Source organism: Aulonocara sp. 'chitande type north' Nkhata Bay, linkage group LG18, assembly GCF_057382095.1.
Source record: "Aulonocara sp. 'chitande type north' Nkhata Bay isolate Kocher_YH1m ecotype deep benthic linkage group LG18, A_spYH_male_GT1.1, whole genome shotgun sequence".
NCBI lineage: Eukaryota > Metazoa > Chordata > Actinopteri > Cichliformes > Cichlidae > Aulonocara > Aulonocara sp. 'chitande type north' Nkhata Bay.
The window spans coordinates 30,457,407-30,481,829 of NC_141361.1; the positions used below are offsets into that span (position 1 = coordinate 30,457,407).

The window sequence follows — 24,423 nt, forward strand, 5'->3', positions numbered from 1 at the left end:
GTGTAAAACCTGACTTGTTATCCCCTTTATTGTAGTGCACGTACCTTCAAGTATTTGTATGTAGACATAATTTAATTTTAATTTCAAGTAAAGCACATATATAAGTATTAAATTCCATTGATTTACAGAGTGACTTACACCCTTAGTCACAGGCTATATTACAAAGTCTTTGGTTTGGTCCCAGCTCAGTTATACTGTACAGCAAAACAAGAAAAGGACATACAAACCATGGGAACAGAGCTAGTGGCTTTGGGTGGGGCTGGCTGATTTGGTAAATGGCTCTAATGACTGTAAACCAGCCTTGAGGGGGTTCTTCTGTCAACTCGTTCAATTTCCTGCCTCTTCCAGCAGGCGCCTTTTTGATAGATTTCCTGCGACCTCTGGCACCCTACCTGGACCTAAACACACACATGTGCGCGCACACACACACACACACACACACACACACACACACACACACACAGACTGTCTATGTCAAGTGGCCAGCAGCATTCTCTTCACTCACACAGAGTAAGTTAGTCATTCAATCAATATATAGTTTGCATTAAACACTGTATGTGTGTGTTCCTGTCTAGCTATCTTTGTTAGGACTGAAATCTGCATTCTACTATACTTCTGAGAACCAACAGTCACTTGTGAGGACACACTCACCGGTCCTCACAAGTTTGAAGGCCTTTTTGATGCTCAAAATGTGGCTTTACTGTCAGGGTTACAATTAGGTTATGGTTAGGTATAGGGTTAGGGTTAGGCATTCACTTTTAATGGTTAGGGTTAGGGTAAGGCGCTAGGGAAACCATTATGTCAATGAAGGTCCTCACTAAGATAGCTGAACGGGCTTGTGTGTGTGTGTGTGTGTGTGTGTGTGTGTGTGTGTGTGTGTGTGTGTGTGTGTGTGTGTGTGTGTGTGTGTGTGTGTGTGTGTGTGCTTGGATTTTCACTGTGCACATGTGATGTATGGGTCCAGGGCAGAAGAGACAGCATGGAGTGTACTGTTAGAGGTCTCATTGATCAAGTCTGAGCATGTGTGTTTATAAAATGTCAATATTCTGTGCCTGCACAGGATACACGCTGTTACATCTCCAAGAGACATTTTTATAGATTTAATACAGGCAACAGTTTAACAAATGCACAGAAACACAAACACAGAAAGACATTTTTGGTCTTGTTTTGATGTATTACCAGATTTTACCAAGGTGGCTGCAATACAGTTTAGTTCATAAGATGCTGTAGAATAACAGAACGGTCCTCCTGCAACTGTTTAACCTCACTGAAATGTGGCCTTCTTTATAGGCCACTCCACGAGCCTTTATTTCTTCTTTCTAAGCCAGTCCTGGGTTGTTAGGATCTTCTTGAAAGGTCCACTTTTGGTTCAGCTTACATTTCTAATTTGTGCTTGTCACAGTTAACAACTCCATTGTGGATTCACCGCATTAGTAAATGAGTCAAAGGCTGTAGTTTGGATCTAGTATACTTACAGTAAGGGTCAGTAAATGCTCTTTTTCTTGTCATGTCCTATGAGTTTAAATGCAGCCCTGGACAAATACACAGTTATTTGGAAACTAAGCCACTTACTTTGCATTCTAATAATTATTTTCAAATTAAATTATTAGATTCCTTGGGGACACTTAAAGGCACTTTATTTCCTAAGGCCTTGAACAGCTCTAAAGACACTGTCATCTTAAACATACACTTAAGTAGCAAACAGAACAGCAGGCTCCACCCAACATGCTCCACCTGTTTCATCATTTCTGACTACTAATCTGGAAAACTTTATTTTCAATATTTACAGTTTGTTTGTTTTTTAATATGACTGATCTGTTTGAATTATTTAACTAATAGCACTTATTTCACCACAAAAATCCATTTTTGAACAATTTATCTGAGTCTAGTATATAGTAGTCTAACTCAATGGTCTCTGGGTTAGTTTGATGGCTAAATATCTTAATCTTAATCTTAGAAAGTCAAATTATAGCAAAAATGTGGTGCTCACCATCATTTTCAGACATATACTGTATATAAAAGATGGAGTTAGCCACAGTGACATCACTAACGCATTTTGCTGCAGCTATTGAGGGTTTTTAGAGGTAGAAATTACTAGAAGAGGGTGAAATGTTATGAACTAAAACCAGGAATCTCAGTCAGCATGCAGAAACTAAAGCACAGACTTCTTGTATGGACTTTACCACACAGGACGCCATATTATCTGTTAGATAATCCCAATAAAATACCACAAATAAGTTCAAAACAAGTCTAGCACTGTGATTCTGGTTAGTGTAGCAGAAACCTAGAGCATACAGTTACACTCCTGATTTTAATTACATTAAGAGTCGCTGAAGTTGAGCATTTTAACATAATATTTTACAACGCTTATATCCTGCTGTGATTGCCGCTCATACATTACAACTCTATTAACATCTGACAGCATTTACAGAGGCGCTTACTGGGCAGGGCTCGGGGATGTGTCTAATAAGGCCTCACCTTGGTCAGGGTAAGAGAAAGCAAATACTGTTTTTGTTAAGGCTTGGACAGAGATCTGAGCACCAAAGGGCTTTAATAGAGACCATGCTGTTGTAATTTTAGCTAATTAATGTTACAGGCAACTGCTGAATAAGCTCTGATGTTTGGTAAGGTTGGTTTTTGTAACACTGTTTAATAAGGGTATGCAGGCACACACACAGAAACACATTTTCCCAAAGCACGCGGACCCCATCTGGCAATCTGCTTATAGCTGTGAGATTATGTGGAGTTTTATTGAGAGACTGCTTGTTAAAGACCTCTAGATGGCAATGCTGTCTTCCTGTTCTCTTTTACCTGAAAAAATAGCCTGTCCTCATCACTGCAACCTTACATTAGCAAACAGTGGTGCTTATCAGAGTTACACGATGTCACAGTGTGACACAGGGAAGTTATGTCTCGGGCTTTGCTTAGTGTTTTAAAATCAAACATTAGTCAAACATATGCTGGTAAGAAAACTGGTGAGTAAATAGTAATATAGAGACTTAATGCATGTGGTGTAAAAGACAGTGGCAACAGGATGTGTGCCAGAGAAAGACTATGACCTCAGTAAACATCTTCCTGATGGGTTTATGGTCTAAGACTCGTTTCAAGTCTTTATTGTGAATTACAGTCCCCGTTACAGTGAGTCTGGAAAGGTAAGCTTTAGGATGGGCCGTCTTTGTGATTGACAGTTCGCTACCATGTGAGCAGGAATGGCCACATCTGGATTCAAAATACCGACAAGGCAAATGGCCAAAATGCTAAGCTCAGTCTAACAAGATAAGTGCATCCACACAGTATTCACTTGTTTCACATTTTGTCATGTTACAGTCTTATTCCAAAATTGATTAAATTCCTGCTTCACCTCAAAATGTGAAAAACAATACCCCATAACGACTAAGTGAAAATGGATTGCTTCAAATTCTTGCAAATTTACTGAAAGTAAAAAACTGAAATATAGCATAGCATGGCTCTGGGCTTTTCCAACTCCTTCAAAGTCAAAGAATTCAGCTAGACTTGCACTGTAATATGAACGAGTTAAAAAAAATCTCTGCCTTTGCTGAACCATATTTTTCATCTGTATGCAACATGCCAGGTTCCTTTGTAATAATTGCATAAATAAGCAGCAAGGCAATATTTTTCCTTTCTGTTTTCTGGACTTTGGTTGGCTAAAAAACAATGCTAGTATTAACTATATATTAAAAAATGTAAAACTTCCTATGAACAGCTTGTCATTAATGTTTTTGGTGAAACTTGCAATTGAAATTACTTTTACGTTAAACACACAACCACATCTGCATTGACGTCTGAATCAGGAAGGCATCACAGCAATGAGGAAATGAAAAAAAGATGTGTTGTGGGTGTATGTAGCACTGTGGGAGGACATTATTTTCCTAATAATGGCCAACCAAGCAAAGCCAGGCCGCAACACATAAAAAATTAACTTACTCAACGGAATCATGCATTATACTGCCAATCAGATTTAATGTCTTTTTGTGTCAGAACATCCCGGCTCTACTGGATGTCAGAAATGGACAAGTTTGCTTAAAATTCTGTAAACTGAATTTGACATTGTTGGATGACTGCACTCAGTGACCACTTTGTTAAATACATCTGCACATGTACTTCTTAATGTAAATATCTTAGTGCCCAATCACAAGGTAGCAACTTAATACATTTAGGCACACAGATATCGCCAAAACACCTGCTAAAATTCAAACCAAGCATATGAATGGTGAAGAAAAACGATTTAAGTAACAACTAACGTATGCAGAAGAGCACCTCTGATTGCATAACACACCGAGCATTGAAGCAGATGGGCTGCACCAGCAGAAGACCGCATTGGGTGCCACTCCTGTCAGCTAAGAACGGGAAATAGAAGGCTAGAAAAACATTGGGTGATCTGATTAGTTTCAATTTCCTCTCCAGCATTCAGATAGTAGAGTCAGAATTTGGTGTGAACAGCATGAAAGTATTGATCCATCCTATTTTATTCAATTCAATTTTATGTACAAGATGATGCCAGAACACAGCAAAGTCAGCTCAATGTAAAGACCCTACAATAATAATAGAGATAACCAAATCAGCAAGCAAGGCAAAACTTCCTTTTACCAGGAAAAAAGCTGTGGCAGAACCGGGCTCAGGGTGGGGCAGCCATGCGTGCAAACGGTTGGGGATGAGGGGAGGGAGACAGGATAAAAAATAGTTGTGCCTGTAGTGGTTGTAGTGTCGTGGTGTCCGAATATTTTCTTGGCACATTTTGGGTTCATTGGTACCAACTGAGCATTGCTTGAATGCCACAGCCTACCTTAGCATTGTTGGTGACCATGTCCATCCCTTTATGACCACAGTAGATCCTTCTTCTGATGGTCGCTTGCAGAAAGACAACATGCTGTGTTATACAGTCGTTTAAAACTGGTTTCTAGAACAGGACAATGAGTTCTCTGTACTCAAATGGGCTCCACCATCACCAGATACCAAACCAATAGAACACCTTTGGAATGTGGAGGAACTGGAGATTGATATCAAAGATGTGCAACTGATAAATGTGCTGCAGCTGTGTGATGCTGTCATGTCGATATGGACCGAAATGTCTGAGGAAGTGTCCCAAAACAAGTTGGAAACTATGACCTCAGCAGATACATGAGGTTGGTCTGACATTTCAGGTTACTCTGCAGAGCTGCATCATTTGCTCAAAAAGACTATCAAAACAAAAACCTTGACTTATTTCCTAGGCACGTCCACAAGCTCCAGTGAGGAAAATGAAAAAACAAAACAAAGAAAGTCATGTTGGGGAAACTGACATTTACGAGTATTTAATTAAATTCAAAATGTAGCTTACAAATGGGAAGGACATGTACCATTTCCAAGAATCTACAACACACAAATTCACTCCGACTCTCTTGTGCAGTTTTTCCATCTTTGGGACGTCTTTTAAATCAGCAAGTTCAGTGCGAATGGAACAGCGTAGCATCACAGCACTCCTTATTTCTGTCCAGTATATCCTATAAGGACGTGTTTGAGACATTTAAACCAAAGTGGAAAAGCCAAAATCAAGTTTCTTCAGCAGAAGTGTCCTCAAATATCAGGCCTGACCAACTCGGGCTGTTTCACTTTCCTCTTTTTAAGCTGTGTGCCTTTTGCATTTTTTTTTTATAGTGGACGATGATCCACTTAAAAGCTACGACTGACAATGAGACAAAGTCTTATTACAAAACACATTCACAATGCGTCTCTGGCATCTTTGTCCCATTTTTTATTGATTTTTCCAGCGAACAATGAACGAATGAACAATGAACACATTTCTTAAACACGTCTTACTTCACCACTCCCGGCTGCATGAAAAGGACCAGTCGTGGAATTTTGAGAAATTTTATTTTTTCTTGTTTTTTTTTTTTGCATTATTTCTTACAACAATAAAGACGGCACAGAATACATAGCTTTACAAACACAAAGCACACCACCACCTTGGCTGCTGATGCTGCTGCCATTGAGGGAGGGGGGAGGTTGTGGGTTCCTGGAGGCTGCCAGTTCAGCATTGGCCATCCTTGTTTTCCAAAGACTTCTGCCCATTGGGAATTTGCCATTTCAAGGACCTTTTTTTTTTTTTTTTTTTTTTAAGTTGTTTTCTTTTTTTCTTTTTTTGCAGCATAGCAGAATGAGAACAATGTGGGAGGAAAAAGCTTCTTTTGAGACATGTAGGGGTAAACCAAACAAACAAACAAAAAATAAGACTGTCTAGAATATGATCTCAGCATGTTATTCCAATTAGCATGAAGCAGAAGTAGAGGTTAAAAAAGAAAAAGCTCAGCTGGACAATATGTGAACTAAAGAGCAGTTCCACAGTTCTGCTTGTTTGCGGGAACTCTTGGACAACGGGAATCTCTCCATTTAATAAAACTAACACAACATTTGTCCGCACACCGAGATCAGATCTACCTTTCTCTGAGGTACTCTGCAGAAAAATTACACCACCTAAATCTTGACCATCTAGTTTGAGTAGTTTATTATTACTTACAATTTTTCTTTAAATTCCTGTACAGTCAAATAAAACGTCAACGGATTTTTCAAAGGATCTCTTCTTTTTTAAAAAATACAGAAGGCTTCTTTTATTCCAGCCATTTTTTCCCCCCAACCCCTTCCAACCAAAAAACTGGATTTTGATATTATATATTTCTGTGTGTATCTTCTGATGGTCATGTGTGTATATGTGTGTGTGTGTGTGTGTGTGTGTCTATGTAATTTACACCCAACATTGTAAACATACATAGAACTATATTACATGTGCTTGCACTGCATCTTGTAAGGGGGAGGAGAAAATTTGGTTTACTGCACTAGAACACCACAAAAGAGGGGAAGAGAGAAGGGCGGGGCTTGTGAAGAGAAGAAGAAGAAGAAGGAGAGGAGGACGAGTAGGGCGAGTGTCAAACTCCTTTTCAAGGTTGTGAGGCTCCTCAGTTTGGTTGAAAGCTCAGTTTTAGTGGACAGGCTCTTATATTTATATTTTTCTTAAGCAACAGCTGGATCAAGCTATCAGTTTGTCTCTTCAATAGTGAACAAAAATAAGAAAAGAAGCTTTCTCTAGAGTCATCAGGGTGAAGCCCGCCATCCAGCACCACTGAAGTTCTGCCGAAGAGCTAGCAGGGAGGAGGGGAGTTAGATCCTGTATTAAGAAGTTCCTCTGAGGTCCACCTCCAGCAGTGTGAAGCTACAAGGTCTTAGTGGGCGTTTCCACTGACTTAGTCCTTCAGTGTAAGATCCCTCTATTTTACAGACAGTTATAGAGGTTCTTGTGTCATTGAGGCAGCGGAAACAACTGCTGGCAATTGGGGACTGAAGGTCTCCGGGCCCTTTTTTTTCCTCCCCTTTATTTTTTGCGCAGGTTACTCAGGAGACTGCTGACCATAGTCAGATTCAGCCAAAGTGCGCTTGCTTAGTCATTTGTTCAAGCCGCCCTCCTGGAAGAACTGGCACAGTCTCAAACACAGCTGTCGTGGAGGCTTGGCAGCTGCTGACCCAGGCCGCGCAACAGAGAGAGACAGAGCGAGAAGAACTAAAGATGATCGACGGGGAAGGAGACAAATCCAAGATGGAAGAATGGACCGGAAGGAACAAAGGCAGGGGTTGTGCTCTTTACAAGTAGACACGCCTCAGGTCTCCGGGTGAGGTGATGGTGTTGCACTGTGGGCACAGCTTCTTGTTTCCCTGTGATGGACAGACAAGCAACAGTTAGCTTGGTAGCTCAGAAAAATGTACCAACAGACATAACAATGAAGTGCTCACTCTGCTGATTTGGGACTATGAGCATGAAGTCCAATACAAGTTACCCAGTGCTCTTACTGCCTCCTCCTCCTCCTGTGTGAATCTAAACCTGTTTGCTGCACATCTTGCCTCCCCTTCTGCCCTCTTCCTCTCCCTCTGCACTGCTTTGATAGTGTGCCATCTGCAGTAAAGCAGCAGGTGATAATATGCAACACAGGGCTGACAGCATAACAAGATTCTGAATGGGTGGTCTCACCACTGTCCTAAATCCCTGTTGCTTTCCCGCACCAACTCTGGCCAACAACTGCTGGCTGCAGGCGCATCCCTTTCTGACAGAGTCACTGTGCTGAGTTTACACTTAATGACGCAAGAAAAAAGAAAAGAAGCCAAAAACAGACCATAAACAAGTGAAGAATAGTGGCACAGCTGGAGTCAACTAGGAAAGGATTATATGATGTCATTGCTATGAGGAAAGTCTTAACATCAGAAGTGAAATGCACCCGTTGTGTTTCCCACAGATCTAGGTTCTATTTGTTGTAGATGATGGGGGGGGGGGGGGGGGTGGTTGGCTGGTGTTGTGATAATAAATAACTGAGCGACTCCAGCGTCTTGGACCGCAGCTTGTTCTGCTGCCGAGCTTCATAAGGTTGGCATGGCTGCTCATGAATCAGTTCTCCACCCAATGTCAGCTGCAGTCCAAGACAGAAAAACTGGAGTATGTGAACATGGGACAAACTTTTTTAAGGAAACCACCACAACAGAAGCACGATTAAAACATGAGACTGAAGGCCCAACACTCACAGCTACATTACCTTCAAAGTAAGATCAAGCGAATGGTCTACTACTCAGTCACTTTCTGAAAGTGTCATTCTCTCAAGCAAAGAGGCTCAGGTAAAGTCCATGTATAGCAGGGGTGTCAAAAATAAGGCCTGGGGACCAGGAGACTCTAATCTGCCCCACCGGAAGGCTTTGAAAACTGTGAATGCGTGCGTAGATTTTGAACTTTTAACTGTAGTATTGTGTTTCCCACTGATAAAGACTTCCCCCGTGGCCATTCATACTACACCAAAGTAGTTAAGTAACAGTTAAAAAATTAATACAATGACAGAAACTGTCTACTACAGCAATGTCTTTTTGTTTTAAAGAGTGGGTCCACAGTAAAAAAAACAAAAACTAAACGGTAATGTTTCCTGTAATTTTACATATTAATCACGTAGGAAAACTGAGCTGTAATGTTGAAACTGCACTTCTTTGAATCTAAGAGCTTAGTTTATTTAAATGTCTTTCACTGATATGGCCTGTTTAAGATCAAAGTGGACTGTATGTGAAACAGTGAATGACATTTTGAATACTGTTGTTAGACATAACAAAACTGCTCATCACCTTTTACTAAACTATCTGGTGCTTTAATCAGTCTCTAAACTGCGAACTGAGACTTTGAGACTTTAGTATACGGCACACAAACGTAGGGTGTAACATCTGACATGGGTCCAACACAATCTGGAGATCTCGTTTGTATTTTGTGCACTTTTGAAACATTAATCGGTCAGCATAAATGTACCTCTGACCCCCGAGGATTTATAGGCTTCAATTCCTGTAAGCGCCTGAATAAACTCTTTAAAGCAGGTGTACCGATTAAGGGCCTAGACGGGAGTGATTTGGGAGTGACAGATGTCACATGCTAAGAGGATATGTTGCTCCACTAAAAAAAAGTCCAGAGTGAAGAAGAAGGGATGGGATGTGGGGTGTATGGGGGAAAAATGGAAAGAAGAGGAGTTTGGAATGGTTTAAAAAGTAATGAACATTTTCTTCAGAAATACCTCTCATAAATCATGTATCAAAGCATTGTTTAATATTATAAATTTAACTAAGTGTTATTTAAGCGATTTTATTGATACTCTGTTGAGGGAGCACTTCTGTTTGTTTGGAGGCCCGTCAAAGCTTTCTGCTGTTTACTGTGGGCAGTGAGCATGCATGGGTGTGTGCCTGTTACACTGGGCTCCAGCTGCCTCGCTCATTAAAGCGGTAAGTGGCTGGGCTGATGTTAACTAGATTCCTGGGCATTTACTTTGATCAGTTTGGCCCTCCCGGTTTTATAGCTGTCTCCAGGCTATGACTTTAATTCCCCATACATTAAACCAGCAGTGGCAGGATGCACGTCTGTGCACACACCTACACAGAAAACACAGGTACGCTGCAGATGGAAACAATGGAGTGCTTTCTTTTGAGCAATTAATAACAGAAGAATTAGAAAGCAGGCTAACTAATTTATTAATCAGGCCCAGACTGCCTTTCTGCTCGTACTCAAATGAAGGCCTTCTTAAATCACCTTAAACTGAAAGCATTTTTCAGACAATTATTAGCATGAATAAGGGTGGTAATGGTTGGGACTATTAGCTTATGTTGCTTTTATCTGCTATCATGTAGCTATTCTACTGGACCAAACCATTTCAGAAACACCACATTTAAAATGTATAGCTGCATACAAGGCTGAAATAGTCATCAGACATTCCCATGCATCATTCATCATAATCCCTGGAAAAATAAAGTCTACTCCATTCAGTCCTTGACATAGACCAGGGGTCGGCAACCTGCGGCTCTTTAGTCCTTCTACTGCGGCTCCGTGTGGTTTGGGAAAATAAATTAGAAGTATTTAGCTGAAGTGTATTTTATTTATGTTAGTTCTTTTTTAACTTGTAGTTCTAAATTGGAAGATTATTGTGATATTGAAATATAAAAATAAAATTATATTCTATTATTTTTTCATCGCTCAAAATAAGCGTCACACTCGCGGAAGCCGGTGTACCCGCCGAAACGCCGCGCATTTATCGAGACTTTCAACCCCAGGTAGGCCAATTATGGATCTTCGGATCCACATTATGTCAGCAGCTATTCTCCACCATGAACTATGTTAAAAACAAACACCGCTCACGCCTCACAGATGAAAGCTTACAGTCCTGCGTAAAGATGAAAGTGACTTCGTACAGCCCCGATTTGCAGACGCTGTGCGCAGAGGTTCAGGAGCAGAAGTCCCATTGTAAACATATCACGGCAGACCCGACGATGTTTCCATGAACATGCTTTTCAGCATCTCTTTTTTGAACACTTTACACACATGGTTGCTGTACGCATACAGCCGGCTGTAGCTTTGCAGCTCACAGCCCGACACATACCAACAACAGCATAGAGAGCACAGACGTTAAGGTGGCGAGGCGTGATTGCGGGTGCCGCTCAGGTGCATCGACCTCTCCTGCAGCGGTGCTGCAGACCACGCCCCGCCACACACATAAACCAGGCAAAATACATATTTAGGCAGAATTTTGCAAATATCTATTTTTCATCTTTTAGCAGCATAGTGCTTTTTTCCAGTTATTTTTTAAAAGTCAGATCAAGGCTCCACAAGCCCAAAGGCGATATGAGGGTGGCGACTCACAACAGTTGTTGTTTGCTACATGGATCATTTTAGTTCAGCTGGGTGTCTTTCCTTTTGTTATATTTCTTTAAGAGTTCAAAATGTGTTAATTACATAAATAAAATGTAATTTTCTCTGTAGCACTTTATGGATTTCATAAGCAACACACCTTAGTTGTTCACACAAAGCATAAAGGTAAAAAACAATATATACAGTGTTATCTTCATTTTAGATGTGAAAAAGTATTTGCGGCTCCCAGTGTTTTCTTTTGCGTCAAAACCGGGTCCAAATGGCTCTTTGGGTGTTAAAGGTTGCTGACCCCTGACATAGACGATGTCACATGGTTTAACACACTGAATCTAATGCAGACAGTGGTAGCTGGTCCACCAATCAGCAGCCTGCCTAAGCCCAAAAAGGATAAACTGAGCAAAGTGTGAAGAGTTTTAGAGATTTGAAACTGCATCTATAAACTGAAGGTGATTCTCTTCATTCAAAACACCAGCGAGATGCTTTAGACTCGTAAAGACTCAAGAAGACAGCTTCGATTAGAACCCTAGGACTGCTGATGCAAGGCTGTCTGCACACTAACCCAGATGTTACTCAGGAAGTTCTTCAAAATTGTATAAATAGTGTACTGGCTAAGGTGTACTCAAGTTTAACATCTTCCCCAGGGTTAGGGTTAGTCAAAATATTCCAGCAATCAATGTTTTTACATCATTCAATGAAGTTAAAAATCAAACTTTTTAGGACACTGATGCAACTAATACTGTATACAATGATGTGGCACTAATGATCAGCTTATTTGTGATCGTTTTCCAGGTGGGACGGGCCTGTGGGTATGTTGATGAGTACAATTAGGCTTCATGGGGAAAGGGCGGCAGGGGAAACAAGGTGAGACAAGAACATTGACAACATCAGATATTTCATGGAGGGAAAAGAGGCGATAAGAGCAAAGACATCAGAGAAAGCTGTTACCCTTCTGTTTACCCTTCCAGCTGTAGGAACACTATTTTCTTTTGCGCTCCATTTACCACATTAGCAACAGCTAACTGCACACTACTGAATATATTAGACTAACTAATAACCAGCAAAACCGCAGTGGAGGGGCGTGTGTGTGGTGTGTGTGTGTGTGGTGTGTGTGTGTGTATGTGTAGACCTAAGGCAGTACATAGAAGCCAGTGGAGGCTGAAGTTGACCACTTTATTCCAACATTTTAACAAGCCTTTTGGGGACCATTCCATCTAAGCCTTTCCCTGACTGAGGCTACAAGTGTTTGCACTGAGCGTGCTGAGAGAGAACGGGTCATTTGGGGAACATTCCATTTTAGTTCCTCCCTACGGGGCATGAATACAGAGAAAAATTCACTGACTATGAAATGAGGCCGAAATAACTGCATGTCATGAGGACTTGCCCCGTAGCACTGAGTGTGTGTGCGAGTGAGATGAAGTGTGTGAGTTTGAGCGTACCAGAGTCCTGAGCCAGCATTCTTCACAGTGGACGTGCCAGCACTGGATGGAGGTGAGCGGCATCGTGTAGGAGTCCTATTAAAAAAAAAAAAAAAAAAAAAAAAAATTTAAACTACATCGGATTCACGGGACACTCACTTTAGCTAGCAACAAACAAGTAACGCTACACAATCCCTGACCGACAAACAGCATGAAATCACTAACCACGGAAAGACAGCCAGCAGCCACAGAACCACTGAGCAAGGCAGCGTATGGGAAATTGAACCGGCAATCTGCGGGTCACAAACGTACACGCACACGTGCACAAACACGACATCGGCCAGGCAACGGGCAGAGACAGAGGGAAACGGGCAGGGAGGGGGGAGATGAGGGAGGAAGCCGTGAACGAGCCCTGCTGGGCGTCCTTTTCTTTCCCTCTGGAAAAGAATGGAGATATGAGGGAGGAATGAGGTGAGGGTGGGAAGAGGAGCGGAGGAGGTAAGGAGGGAGGGAGTGCCTTACCCTCCGTAAGGGCTGTGGGAGGAGCCTCTTTATGCCGCTGCTGTAGCCACCAATCACAAGGCCCCTGTACAGGCAATACAGGCCGAGGGGGAGGGACTTAGGCTGCCTCTCTCCGACCTCATTGGCCCCTATGCTCTTGAGCTCCGCGCCTGACTGGATAGCAGGCTTCCTCTGCGGAAGGAGGAGGAGGAGGAGGGAGAGGTGGGGGTTGGAGAGGAGAGGTTGGGGGCGAAAGGTGGCAGCTAATCACAGAGCCAGGCTTGTACTGATCGCGCACACACATACACCAAAGAGCAACAGAAGACGCGTGTGGACAAACACAAACCCACACAAACATCACGGTGTGTGCTAATGACAGCCAGAAAGTAAAGTGAGGCTTTGAATACAACTTCTTCCACCTTTGATTGGATGACAACTAGGCTAAAATGCTAAGTCAACTGGAAAAGCTCAGATCTTCAGGAGTTTTATCTCATTGGTTAGATTTTACAAGTGCGAAGAAACATTTACACTCTGAAAGTGCAACTGAGGCGTGAATGTAAAATAAATGGCTTTTTTTATGCTGACCCTTCACTGACATTGCTAATGGAAGAATGGGCTAAGTTTTATGTATATACCACAAAATGACAACAACAGTCGCCTCAATGTGCTTTATATGTATATAAAGACCCGACAATAATAACGGAGAAACGCGAACAATCAGCCAAAACCCTATGAGCAAGCACATGGTGACAGTGGGAAGGAAAAACTCCCTTTTAACAGGAAGAAACCTAGAACAGAACCAGGCTCACATTACAGTCTTATTTATCAGTTTACTTGTAAAGGCTCTTTTGATAAATATGTCCTTGTAGTATTTTTTTTAAACTTGGTCTCTTACAGTCACCCAGTTTAATTAAGCAAAGAGCAATACTACACTGGCTAATCTGAAAATTCAGGCATGTTTAAATGTCGTTGAAATTTCCTTATATGGAAACAGACATTAAGTACATCTAAGTAGTCTTCAAACAGTCTAAATATTTGCAATCAAGCCCATCAACAACCTTACTTTAAAACTGAAATATCTCAATATTTAAATATCTGAATATATTGAATTTCCAAAAGTAGTTTAGGACAATCTTCAAGCACATTTTAAGTTCCTTGCCCTAAAATGACCAATAGATGGGGGTAGAAACCCACAGATAGTGCTGAGCTGCATCACTGAGATACCCTCAGCATCAGTAAAGGCTAACAGAGAACTTGAGTCAACTTGATACAGAGGGCGAGCATTTCCACCAGACAATCAGAAGGTAAAAATGAGTAAGAAATATTTGCAGAAATATTGGTGTAGAGGTGACAGCGGTGGCGTTTAGACTGAGTCATACATCTGCTCAAAGTGTTTGTGCATCTACTTGATGCGGTGGAATCTCCAGCTGCTTCAAAATCTGCCAGTTAGTGAGAGTAATCTGATGACATTTAGATCAGACCCAGTGACAGGGAGGGAGCCCAGTGACAGGTTAAAGACAGACAGAGACAGATTAGATGGAAGAGGCCTGTGTGTGTGTGTGTATGTAGACATATTTGTATTTCTCTGTATGGCTTAGTGTGTGTTTGTGTGTGTGCGTAAAACAGATGAGGGACAGTGACAGATGAGCAGAGAAGAGCTGTGTGCTCATGGGGCAGTGAGTGATCGATCGCTGTGCCTTGCCCTCCGTGTCACCTCAGGCACCCAGCGACCTTTAGGAAGCGCAGGCGCTGGTAATTACCCGCCTCACATGCATACACACCAACAGGCTCTCACTCACACACACACACACACACACACACACACACACACACACACACACGCAGCAAGCACAGGATGCCGACGCTGCACTGTCCACACGCTTGAAGAATGACAGGGTGGGTACTTGACACAAAGTGGGGGTACACAAACACTGATGTGAGGTGTAGGCGCAACTGCATCTCAAGTGTCTGATGGACCTCTATATTGTCCCTCATGGCTTTAACTATTGATCTGTAAGGTCCAATCAGCCATCAATACAAGCTGTGACGTACAGGAGTGTCTTTTTACCTAAAAAGTCAAACTTCGACACATTTTTCACAGATTTAACCTGCTTTGTGCACAGCACAGTCAGGACGCTATCTCAGAATTTGAACATACACATATTTCTGTGCTCCTGAGATGAAGCTTGACATGATAAGAAAAATGATTCGCTCTGGAAATGTGATAGCAGACAATCGTGCCAAATTGCAAAGCCATGCAAAGGGCCACAACACAACAGCAACACAACACCAGCAGCACTCGGGACAGTGAAAATGCTCCCACGAAGAGCAGAAATGAGATGCGTGCAGGTAGGGCTGTTCAATATAACGATATATATCGGATGGCGATATAAAAACGTCTATCGTTTCATTTTACGCTATCGTTTGTTTCGTGGTGTTGCAAAATAAACTGTTTACAGCAATATTTTTTCATCTTTTTGATGGTCACTGTAGTGGCTATATTAATTTCTTAAAGTTCTCTCTTTCTCTTATATTTAATATAACCACACTACAGATGGACAAGCGCCTGTTTTTATGCATTGACGGTAACACCATCACATGTCTGCTTGTTTATGTTCCACATAAACCTTTCACAATAAAGTTCAAGATCCTGTTGAGACTTTTCAAAATAAACTGAATCACGTGAAAGAGCAGATTATTTACGGGTGAGAAGTAAAAAAAGAGCCGCCAGGTGCTAAAAAATAAACCTTAGACTCAAACGTTAGAACAGGCTTTTCCCCGCAGCACGCCGTGTAATAAATACTCACAAAGAAAACGGCGGCCGTTACAACTTATGTCTAAAAATGTATCATTTCATGCATCGGTTAAAACACTCGACTCCAGCTACACGACGCCCAGCTGGAAACACTTCACGCAAGACGAGCTGCCCGAGATTCACAGAATTTACAGAAAATGTTACATTTTTGTGATTTATATCGTTATCGGGACGATAGAATTCTTATATCAGGATATGAGATTTTGGTCATATCGCACAGCCCTACATGCAGGTGCTTCACATATTTCTGCAGCACAAGTACACAACCTATAGTAAAACACACAAACATTATCGAACAGAAAAATCGGTCACTCAAACCGAGCAGCTAGATATAAAGATAAGCACTCTGGCCACAGTGAGTATATTTTTAATTTCTGTTTGCTTGAAAAAAATAGGTGAGGGTAGAGGGTTGAACCCCTCTTCAAGGTAGAAAGTGATCAGTGGTTGCTACTTACATCCACTGAATGCACTGACTGTCCCAAAAATACAGCACATTCTGGTATTCAGATAAGCCTGTGACATGGGACAGACCTTATCAGCCCTTGCTACGTATCTGGCCTAATAAAGTGGAAGGTCAGTTTATAGCCCCCCCCCCAACCGCAGTTTCACATGTTTATGGTGCTACATGCAGTTCGACAAATGCTAATGCTGCCTTCTGACAAAGCCACAACACTTCCACTGAAGCTCGACGTACAGACAGCACTCATGTAAACGCTATGCTCACCATGCAGATGAGACATTTGTATCGGTCTCCTCGGAGTATCTGCTTCTCCAGCTCTCTGATTCGAGCCTTCAGGGCCTCCATGGTGGTTGCCGTGGACTCTTCCTCCGTTACCCTGGGAACAAGCAAGAGAGACGATAGAGGTTTTAAGTATAGGTCTACACCACAGATGACGCAACCACTCTCACACTCTTGTAACAAGAATTGTACAGTTGTGTTTTCAGTCCCATTTAATAAAAACAAATAAACATTAGGAAACAGGAACATTGAGATTTAGAGTATTTTATGCTACAATGTCTCAAAGTTCCACAAAACAGTGGAAGCTGGATGAATCTGCTGGGTGCTGAACACAAGAAAAAGAAGAAGAAGAAGAAAAAAGTAATCTTTTATCATCAACAACATTGTCCTTAGTCACAGTACAACATCACTGTACTGTGATCCTGCAGTATACAGTGGGGCAAAAAAGTATTTAGTCAGCCACCGATTGTGCAAGTTCCCCCACCTAAAATGATGACAGAGGTCAGTAATTTGCACCAGAGGTACACTTCAACTGTGAGAGACAGAATGTGAAAAAAAAATCCATGAATTCACATGGTAGGATTTGTAAAGAATTTATTCGTAAATCAGGGTGGAAAATAAGTATTTGGTCACCTCAAACAAGGAAAATCTCTGGCTCTCACAGACCTGTAACGTCTTCTGTAAGAAGCTTTTCTGTTACCTGTATGAATGGCACCTGTTTGAACTCATCATCTGTATAAAAGACACCTGTCCACAGCCTCAAACAGTCAGACTCCAAACTCCGCCATGGCCAAGACCAAAGAGCTTTCGAAGGACACCAGGAAAAGTATTGTAGACCTGCACCAGACTGGGAAGAGTGAATCTACAATAGGCAAGCAGCTTGGTGTGAAAAAATCAACTGTGGGAGCAATCATCAGAAAATGGAAGACATACAAGACCACTGATAATCTCCCTCGATCTGGGGCTCCACGCAAGATCTCATCCCGTGGGGTCAAAATGATCATGAGAACGGTGAGCAAAGATCCCAGAACCACACGGGGGGACCTGGTGAATGACCTGCAGAGAGCTGGGACCAAAGTAACAAAGGTCACCATCAGTAACACACTACAACGGCAGGGAATCAAATCCCGCAGTGCCAGACCTGTTCCGCTGCTGAAGCCAGTGCATGTCCAGGCCCGTCTGAAGTTTGCCAGAGAGCACATGGATGATACAGCAGAGGATTGGGAGAATGTCATGTGGTCAGATGAAACCAAAGTAGAACTCTTTGGTATAAACTCAACTCGTCGTGTTTGGAGGAAGAAGAATACTGAGTTGCATCCCAAGAACACCATACCTACTGTGAAGCATGGGGGTGGAAACATCATGCTATGGGGCTGTTTTTCTGCCAAGGGGACAGGACGACTGATCCGTGTTAAGGACAGAATGAATGGGGCCATGTATCGTGAGATTTTGAGCCAAAACCTCCTTCCATCAGTGAGAACTTTGAAGATGAAACGAGGCTGGGTCTTCCAACACGACAATGATCCAAAACACACCGCCCGGGCAACAAAGGAGTGGCTCCCGTAAGAAGCATTTGAAAGTCCTGGAGTGGCCTAGCCAGTCTCCAGACCTCAACCCCATAGAAAATCTGTGGCGGGAGTTGAAAGTCCGTGTTGCTCAGCGACAGCCCCAAAACATCACTGCTCTCGAGAAGATCTGCATGGAGGAATGGGCCAAAATACCAGCTACTGTGTGTGCAAACCTGGTAAAGACCTATAGTAAACGTTTGACCTCTGTTATTGCCAACAAAGGTTATGTTACAAAGTATTGAGTTGTATTTTTGTTATTGACTAAATACTTATTTTCCACCCTGATTTACGAATAAATTCTTTACAAATCCTACCATGTGGATTCATGGATTTTTTTTTCACATTCTGTCTCTCACAGTTGAAGTGTACCTCTGGTGCAAATTACTGACCTCTGTCATCATTTTAAGTGGGGGAACTTGCACAATCGGTGGCTGACTAAATACTTTTTTGCCCCACTGTATTTGTGTTAAATCCTATGATATGAATTTAATGGACTACTATCTTTCTAGAGATGTATCATTCTCTACACATGTTCATTCTATACCATCTGATTAGGGCCCTGTGCACGCTCCTGTGTAGTACAACATGTTTCAAGTCAAAGTCTTTGTCGATACGCTTTGTCTTTCTTGTAGCTCAATAAACAACAAGACCTCTTTGAATCTTCCTGACTTCTCTTCTTCCTCAGGTCAAACAGAGTATTTACATCCTTCTATTTAACACGTCTGCACTCTCAAAGGACTCATCGCGTCGCAGACTTTCACTTAAACATCTTATTGTGTTGCTTTTAAGTCTCACACTCAGCGTCCATCCTCTCTGTTATGTTTTTGTAGCTCTTCCCATGTTCACCCATGCCAGTCTATCGCCATGGCTCTGTATTTATCTCCACATCGCCACATGTCCTTGCTTCTTCATCCCCGTCTCCTCCAACTTTCTCTTTCCTTATATCCCCTGTCCTCCCTACCGGTGAGTGGCCTCTGATTAATGCGCAGCATGATAACAGAAAATGTGCGTTTAACACTGTCCGACAGCATATGAAGCAGCGATAACTAGATCAATAGGGAAGACGCACAGACCGCAACGATGATGATGATGACAGTGATTCGGTGGAGGGAGACGAGCCGCACAAGCCAGCTGGTGTTTATTATAGCTATCCACCCATTCTCTGGTAAAATGCAATAGTTGTGTGTGTGTGTGAGTGTGTGTGTGTGTGCGTGTGAGGTATAAGCAGTGTGCGTATTTATGGTGATGTGGTCATTTTGCAGCCTGATAGCTAGTTGATCTATGGTATTGATCTGGATGGGGAAGGACAAGCAGAAGGAAGGAAGAGATGAACACAGTAAGTGGCTGAGTGTGTGTGTGTGTGTGTGTGTGTGTGTGTGTGTGTGTGTGTGTGTGTGTGTGTGTGTGTGTGTGTGTGTGTGTGTGTGTGTGGGGCCTAGGACATGGCTCCATTTGCTGCATACTCAAACAGTAGTGGGGAAGTGTACAGGGGAAAGGAAACGGGGCTCAACTTACTTAATTTCCTCTCAACGTCTGAGATTTTGAAAATCTATTTTTTGGACCACACCGGTAGATCTACATGAATTCACATCATCAAGCAAGCTCATTAAAATAAATTGAACATTTAAACTAAATTGAAGATTAAATTAAAATTAAACATTTCAGGTTTGTGTGGTGATCAGCAGACTTGTTCAAATACCTCCATGATAATCTGATAAGCTTAGTGGAGGAAAAAAATTCTAGGGGTTCAACCTGAGACTGTACCCACGTCTGTGGTCTCTTTGGTGAGATTCTGGCATTATATCACAATAAGTTTATTTAAGCTGATGAACTAATGACAGAGTGATAAAAACAGTGGACCGAATAATGTTTTGGCTTCTTTCTCCCAAAAGGAATTCATATCTCTTAGATCATCAATGAAGAAAGTCTGCATTTGGCCCTGAAATTGTACAGTGAAGGATTGCTTTATTATTTAAAAAAATACTAATAAAAGATCATGAAAATCATTGGTTGGACTGATGTTACAACAGGCTTAAAAACAGCAGCGCTGCAGCTCGTAGGCACTCGTCTTGCTAAAGATTCAGCAGGATGACTGTTTGTCGTGTTGTGGTTGAAATGCTTCCGGACCAGCAAAGCATCCTTCCCTATTCCCTCTTTCAGATCTGTGGAAAAAAAGCTGACCTGCACTAACTCTTTCCTGTAACCTCATCATCCTCCCACCTTTGTAAAGGCCTGTCTTGACTTGCCACCCTGATGCCCTATAAACTGCTTTACCCTCTCCTCTTATTAGCACCGAGCTTGTAAAAAGCCATTTAGCCTTGATTAGCCTCTAGCTTATAAAGCAGCCGTGGACTCTGGGCTGGACAGAAGTCATCCCTCTAACAAGGCCGTCTTTTTTCTTTTTATCAGCTCCAGTAAACAAAACTCTTCCAAAAGGGTTTCTTGTCTTGTTTGACGCGAAACGAAACAAGCCAGCAAAAAACAGTTTTACTTTTGCAAACAAGTGTGTAGAAGTCATTTTCTAACCGCTCACTTCTACTTATTTTTGTTTTGTGGTAAAACAAGTTCATCTTCTTTATGCAGCTGTGGACATCTAGAGAGGGAGTGTGTGTGTGTCTATGTGTGTGTTTGTTGGTGGAGAATGTAGGAGGTGCAGAGATTTAATGGAGGTAAAGAAGGGAACAGGATGACTTCACAGGGCCAAGAAAAGGAAAGACAACTCTCTGGGGCTAAATGTGGCATGCAGGGAGATGAACAGCCTCTTACAGAGCAACATGCACAAGTGAAAATCCTTGAGTTTAAGCTGGCTCTGGGGTTTTCAGTCTCTGAGCCAGAATAAGAAAATTTATCTCACTCTGGGAGCCAGGTTTCGAAAACACATCATGTGGACTCAGAGAAACACATTAACATCTTAGGCTGGGCTACAACCTAAAAGGTAAGACATTTCTGTAACAGTCCTAAGACCTCTACACGCAGAGCGCATGACAAAAACACCACTATGTAATGTATATACACGGCAATGTGTTCTCAAAAACAGGCACTGTGGAAAAAAATGAAGTATACAAAAAAAGGAAGAAACGCAGATTCTGGGTTCATCCAATTCTCACGAGAAGGCGGCAGCAGGAGATGCAGCCCGATCATTTTCTTACATATTTTAGGATGTGAGTGGGGCAGTTGGAGCTCTTGTTGGTAGAGTTGGGTCCACGTCTGAGGATGTTACATATGATTTTATTAATTGTTAACAACACTGTGTGTGTGCGTTCTTATACAATGTGGTCCAGGCTTGGTAGGTTTCAGCTTGTGGCCTTGATCTTTGAGCCTAAAGTCATGAAACCAGAATAAATACTGAAACAGAACTGCCATCAATACAACATGCCTCTGCTCCAATGTGCTTACTGCCCCACGGGGCTTTTTGGACAGTGTGTGTGTGGGTGTGCATGCATGTCACTGAAAGAAGGTGAAATAGCGATGCATTTTCATCTCGACTCATCCCCGTGGTGAAAAAAGCAAGCAGGAAAGCCCGACAGAGACAGATTGATGGCTCTGCTTCCCCTCTATTTAGCGCTCTGTCCCCAACTTGTGTGGGGCTATTCCTCATTTTATTAGAGTGTGTGCGTGTGCGCAGCTGAAGATCTCTACCATCTATCTCAATCAGCCCTGTGTCTTAATCTACTGTCTACCTACATTTTAGCCTCACTCAGCTTCTCTCTCAACACAAGCACATAGAAATGATAAAATTAGACGGTAATTAATTTTTTGCAGCACATTGCAAACATTTTATCAACCAGGTGGAGACACAAACTTCTCACATCTACATGCTGTAAAAACAACAACAACAACAACAAAAAAAACAAAAAACAGCAGCAGCATCGTTCTCTTTTGCACCCTGTTAACCGAGGCCTTAACTACACTCACACACCATGATAAAACATTTAAGTCACTATTGATTTCCCCTGCCCAATATATATGTGCGTAGGCCTCAGATGGCGAAAGGCAAGGGGGGGAAGGGGCATCTTGTAAGTGCCTCAGAAGAATTGAGACAGGGGACGGGAAGAAACGAACAACAGAAATGTGAAAGAGAAAAGCAGGAGGAAGCGAGAGACATGCAGCTTAGCGACAGAGCAATAAAGCGAAGAATGAGAGGAAAAAGACGAAGACAGGCTGGGCGGCGTGTATGTGTACGTGTAGGTGATGGGGAGGAGGGGGTTACAAATCTAGCTTCATCACTTCCAAATTGAGGACAGATTCAATTATTTGCAGAAACCACATGGAAATCTCTCCGCATTGTTCCAGCTGGAGCACCAAATTTGGCAGCAATCGCATTGGAGGGGCCATTTATCTTGGAGGGGAAAGAGCGTCTCAGGCGCTGTACGTGTGTATATGTGTATGTATGCGTGTGTGTATGTGTGAGCTCATTTATCTTGCAGGGGAATGAGCAGAGGAACGAGGACGCCCCGGGAGGCGACCAGATCATTACCCATCTGGGATCAGAGAGAGATTTCACTAACGCTGCCCTGTGCAAAGCACCGTACACACACACACACACACACACACACACACACACACACAATGTATCAATGTAACGAAAGGAGACAAATCTCATTTTCATTTGGGGACGGAGGAGCACAGAAGCTCCACAAATACGTGCATTTATAGTAAGCAGAGAGGAGTGATGCAGGGAATTGTTCCAGCCAGCCGGCTGACTGCTTGTTCCAGCGCAATCATTCAGCAGCTAGTTGGCCTCCTTTAAATGGATACTTAAATTAAGCCATGCTCTGCTCCTGGTGACCACTAAAACCTCAGCTAGAGTGTCGTGTCTTTGGAAACGCACACCAACACCAGCATTGTTAAAAAAAAAAACCAACAAAAAACAAATGCACATGCAGTTATAGAGTCTGCTGTACAGGAGTATTTGTGTCAGTCAAGCTGAAGAACGTGAGGAAGGAAACCTGTCCCTACATAACACTGGATGTGGAGAACCAATCAGTGCGGTCAGATTGCCACCTAACCTGTCAGCATCTTTTTCCCTCGGTCACATGCAAATTAAAACTGGAACGATCACGTTGCAGACGACAACTTATTGAATGCATCCCCTCGCTCAGCAAACACACGTAGTTCTTGCCTCACGGTGCTGTTTCTGATCAATACAGTTCAAGCTGCTCTGCTTATTCGCCAGTTATCCCTTCTACTGATATTTAATATGGACCACGGACATGCAGAGTGCCGATTGATTTATTTCAGTGAAACATTTATTGCATTCAGCCTTCCAATAGTTGATGGAAGCACGTTATGTAAAAGTGTAAGCACACATACAGTCAAACAATTCAATTATTACCTTGCAACTCCAGGAAATTGGCCTTAAACGCGCATATCAGGAATAGAGAAATGCATCACTAAGCCTTATAAAGAAGGCAGTCGAAAGATCATTCCACTTCACGTTTAACTGATCCATTTCAAAAATCCAACTAGTGTGTGTCCACGTGTGTTTTCTCTGTCACCTACTTTTCAATCTCGCTGTTTTTACAGGTGCGTGGGGCGCAGGAGGAAGAGGAGGAAGACGAGGGAGTGCTGGGGTCTGTCTTGCTGCTCTCGCTGTTGCTTGTTGAAGGCATCTCTGTAGACACAGAGACAGGTGACCCGTTCAGTGCTGGCTTTTTAGCCTTTCCAACATATCCTGAGGAGACAGTTATTTTGTCCCTACTTACCATCACTGGCCCATTTGGAGAATTCAGGTGTTATTCTATTAGAAGGCATCCCCCCGCTGTAAGACAGAGACACAGATGTCCATGTAAGTGGCAGCTCAAGGTTACTAACTGAGGTGATTTTCAGATTTTCTGGCAGAAAAATCTACTAGTTAAGCTTTTGTACTTGAGCACAGCTCCCCGTAGCGCCTCTCGCTCCCTGGCTTCTCCCTGGTCCTCTCCAGCACCGGAGCAGGGGATGATGTCGGCCTCGGTGTACTGAGCCTTGCCATACTCCAAGGTGTCGTCTCCATCCACATCAAGGTCGGCATCGCTGTCTGCGGCGCTCTCTTTGATGCTACACGTAGCAAAACCAGTTGCTGAGGAAAAAGAAAAAGTAAAGAGGGCCATTACTTCGCTTTAACAGCAAAACAAAAACGCTCCATGCGGGCAACAACATTTGCATTTATTTAACAACTCCACATCACACTTTGACATTAACAA

At 42.5% G+C, this 24,423-nt stretch overlaps 1 protein-coding gene across 3 annotated transcripts in view; it reads right to left on the reverse strand.

Moving 5' to 3' along the window:
* Nucleotides 1-5,196: 5,196 nt before the first annotated feature.
* Nucleotides 5,197-24,423, reverse strand: part of rnf220a (ring finger protein 220a) — a 164,164-nt gene continuing 144,937 nt past the window's right edge. Inside the window, exons 9-15 of one of the 3 annotated variants that reach the window (XM_086270922.1) lie at nucleotides 24,107-24,299; nucleotides 23,944-23,999; nucleotides 23,741-23,852; nucleotides 16,656-16,767; nucleotides 13,138-13,308; nucleotides 12,637-12,711; nucleotides 5,197-7,701 (exon numbers count right to left, since the gene is read on the reverse strand). In XM_086270922.1, coding sequence (XP_086127048.1) covers nucleotides 7,630-7,701; nucleotides 12,637-12,711; nucleotides 13,138-13,308; nucleotides 16,656-16,767; nucleotides 23,741-23,852; nucleotides 23,944-23,999; nucleotides 24,107-24,299 — 791 coding nt within the window. In that variant the 3' untranslated portion in view covers nucleotides 5,197-7,629. The remainder of the gene's footprint in view (nucleotides 7,702-12,636; nucleotides 12,712-13,137; nucleotides 13,309-16,655; nucleotides 16,768-23,740; nucleotides 23,853-23,943; nucleotides 24,000-24,106; nucleotides 24,300-24,423) is intronic. The other 2 variants (XM_086270923.1, XM_086270924.1) reach the window with 2 other exon arrangements.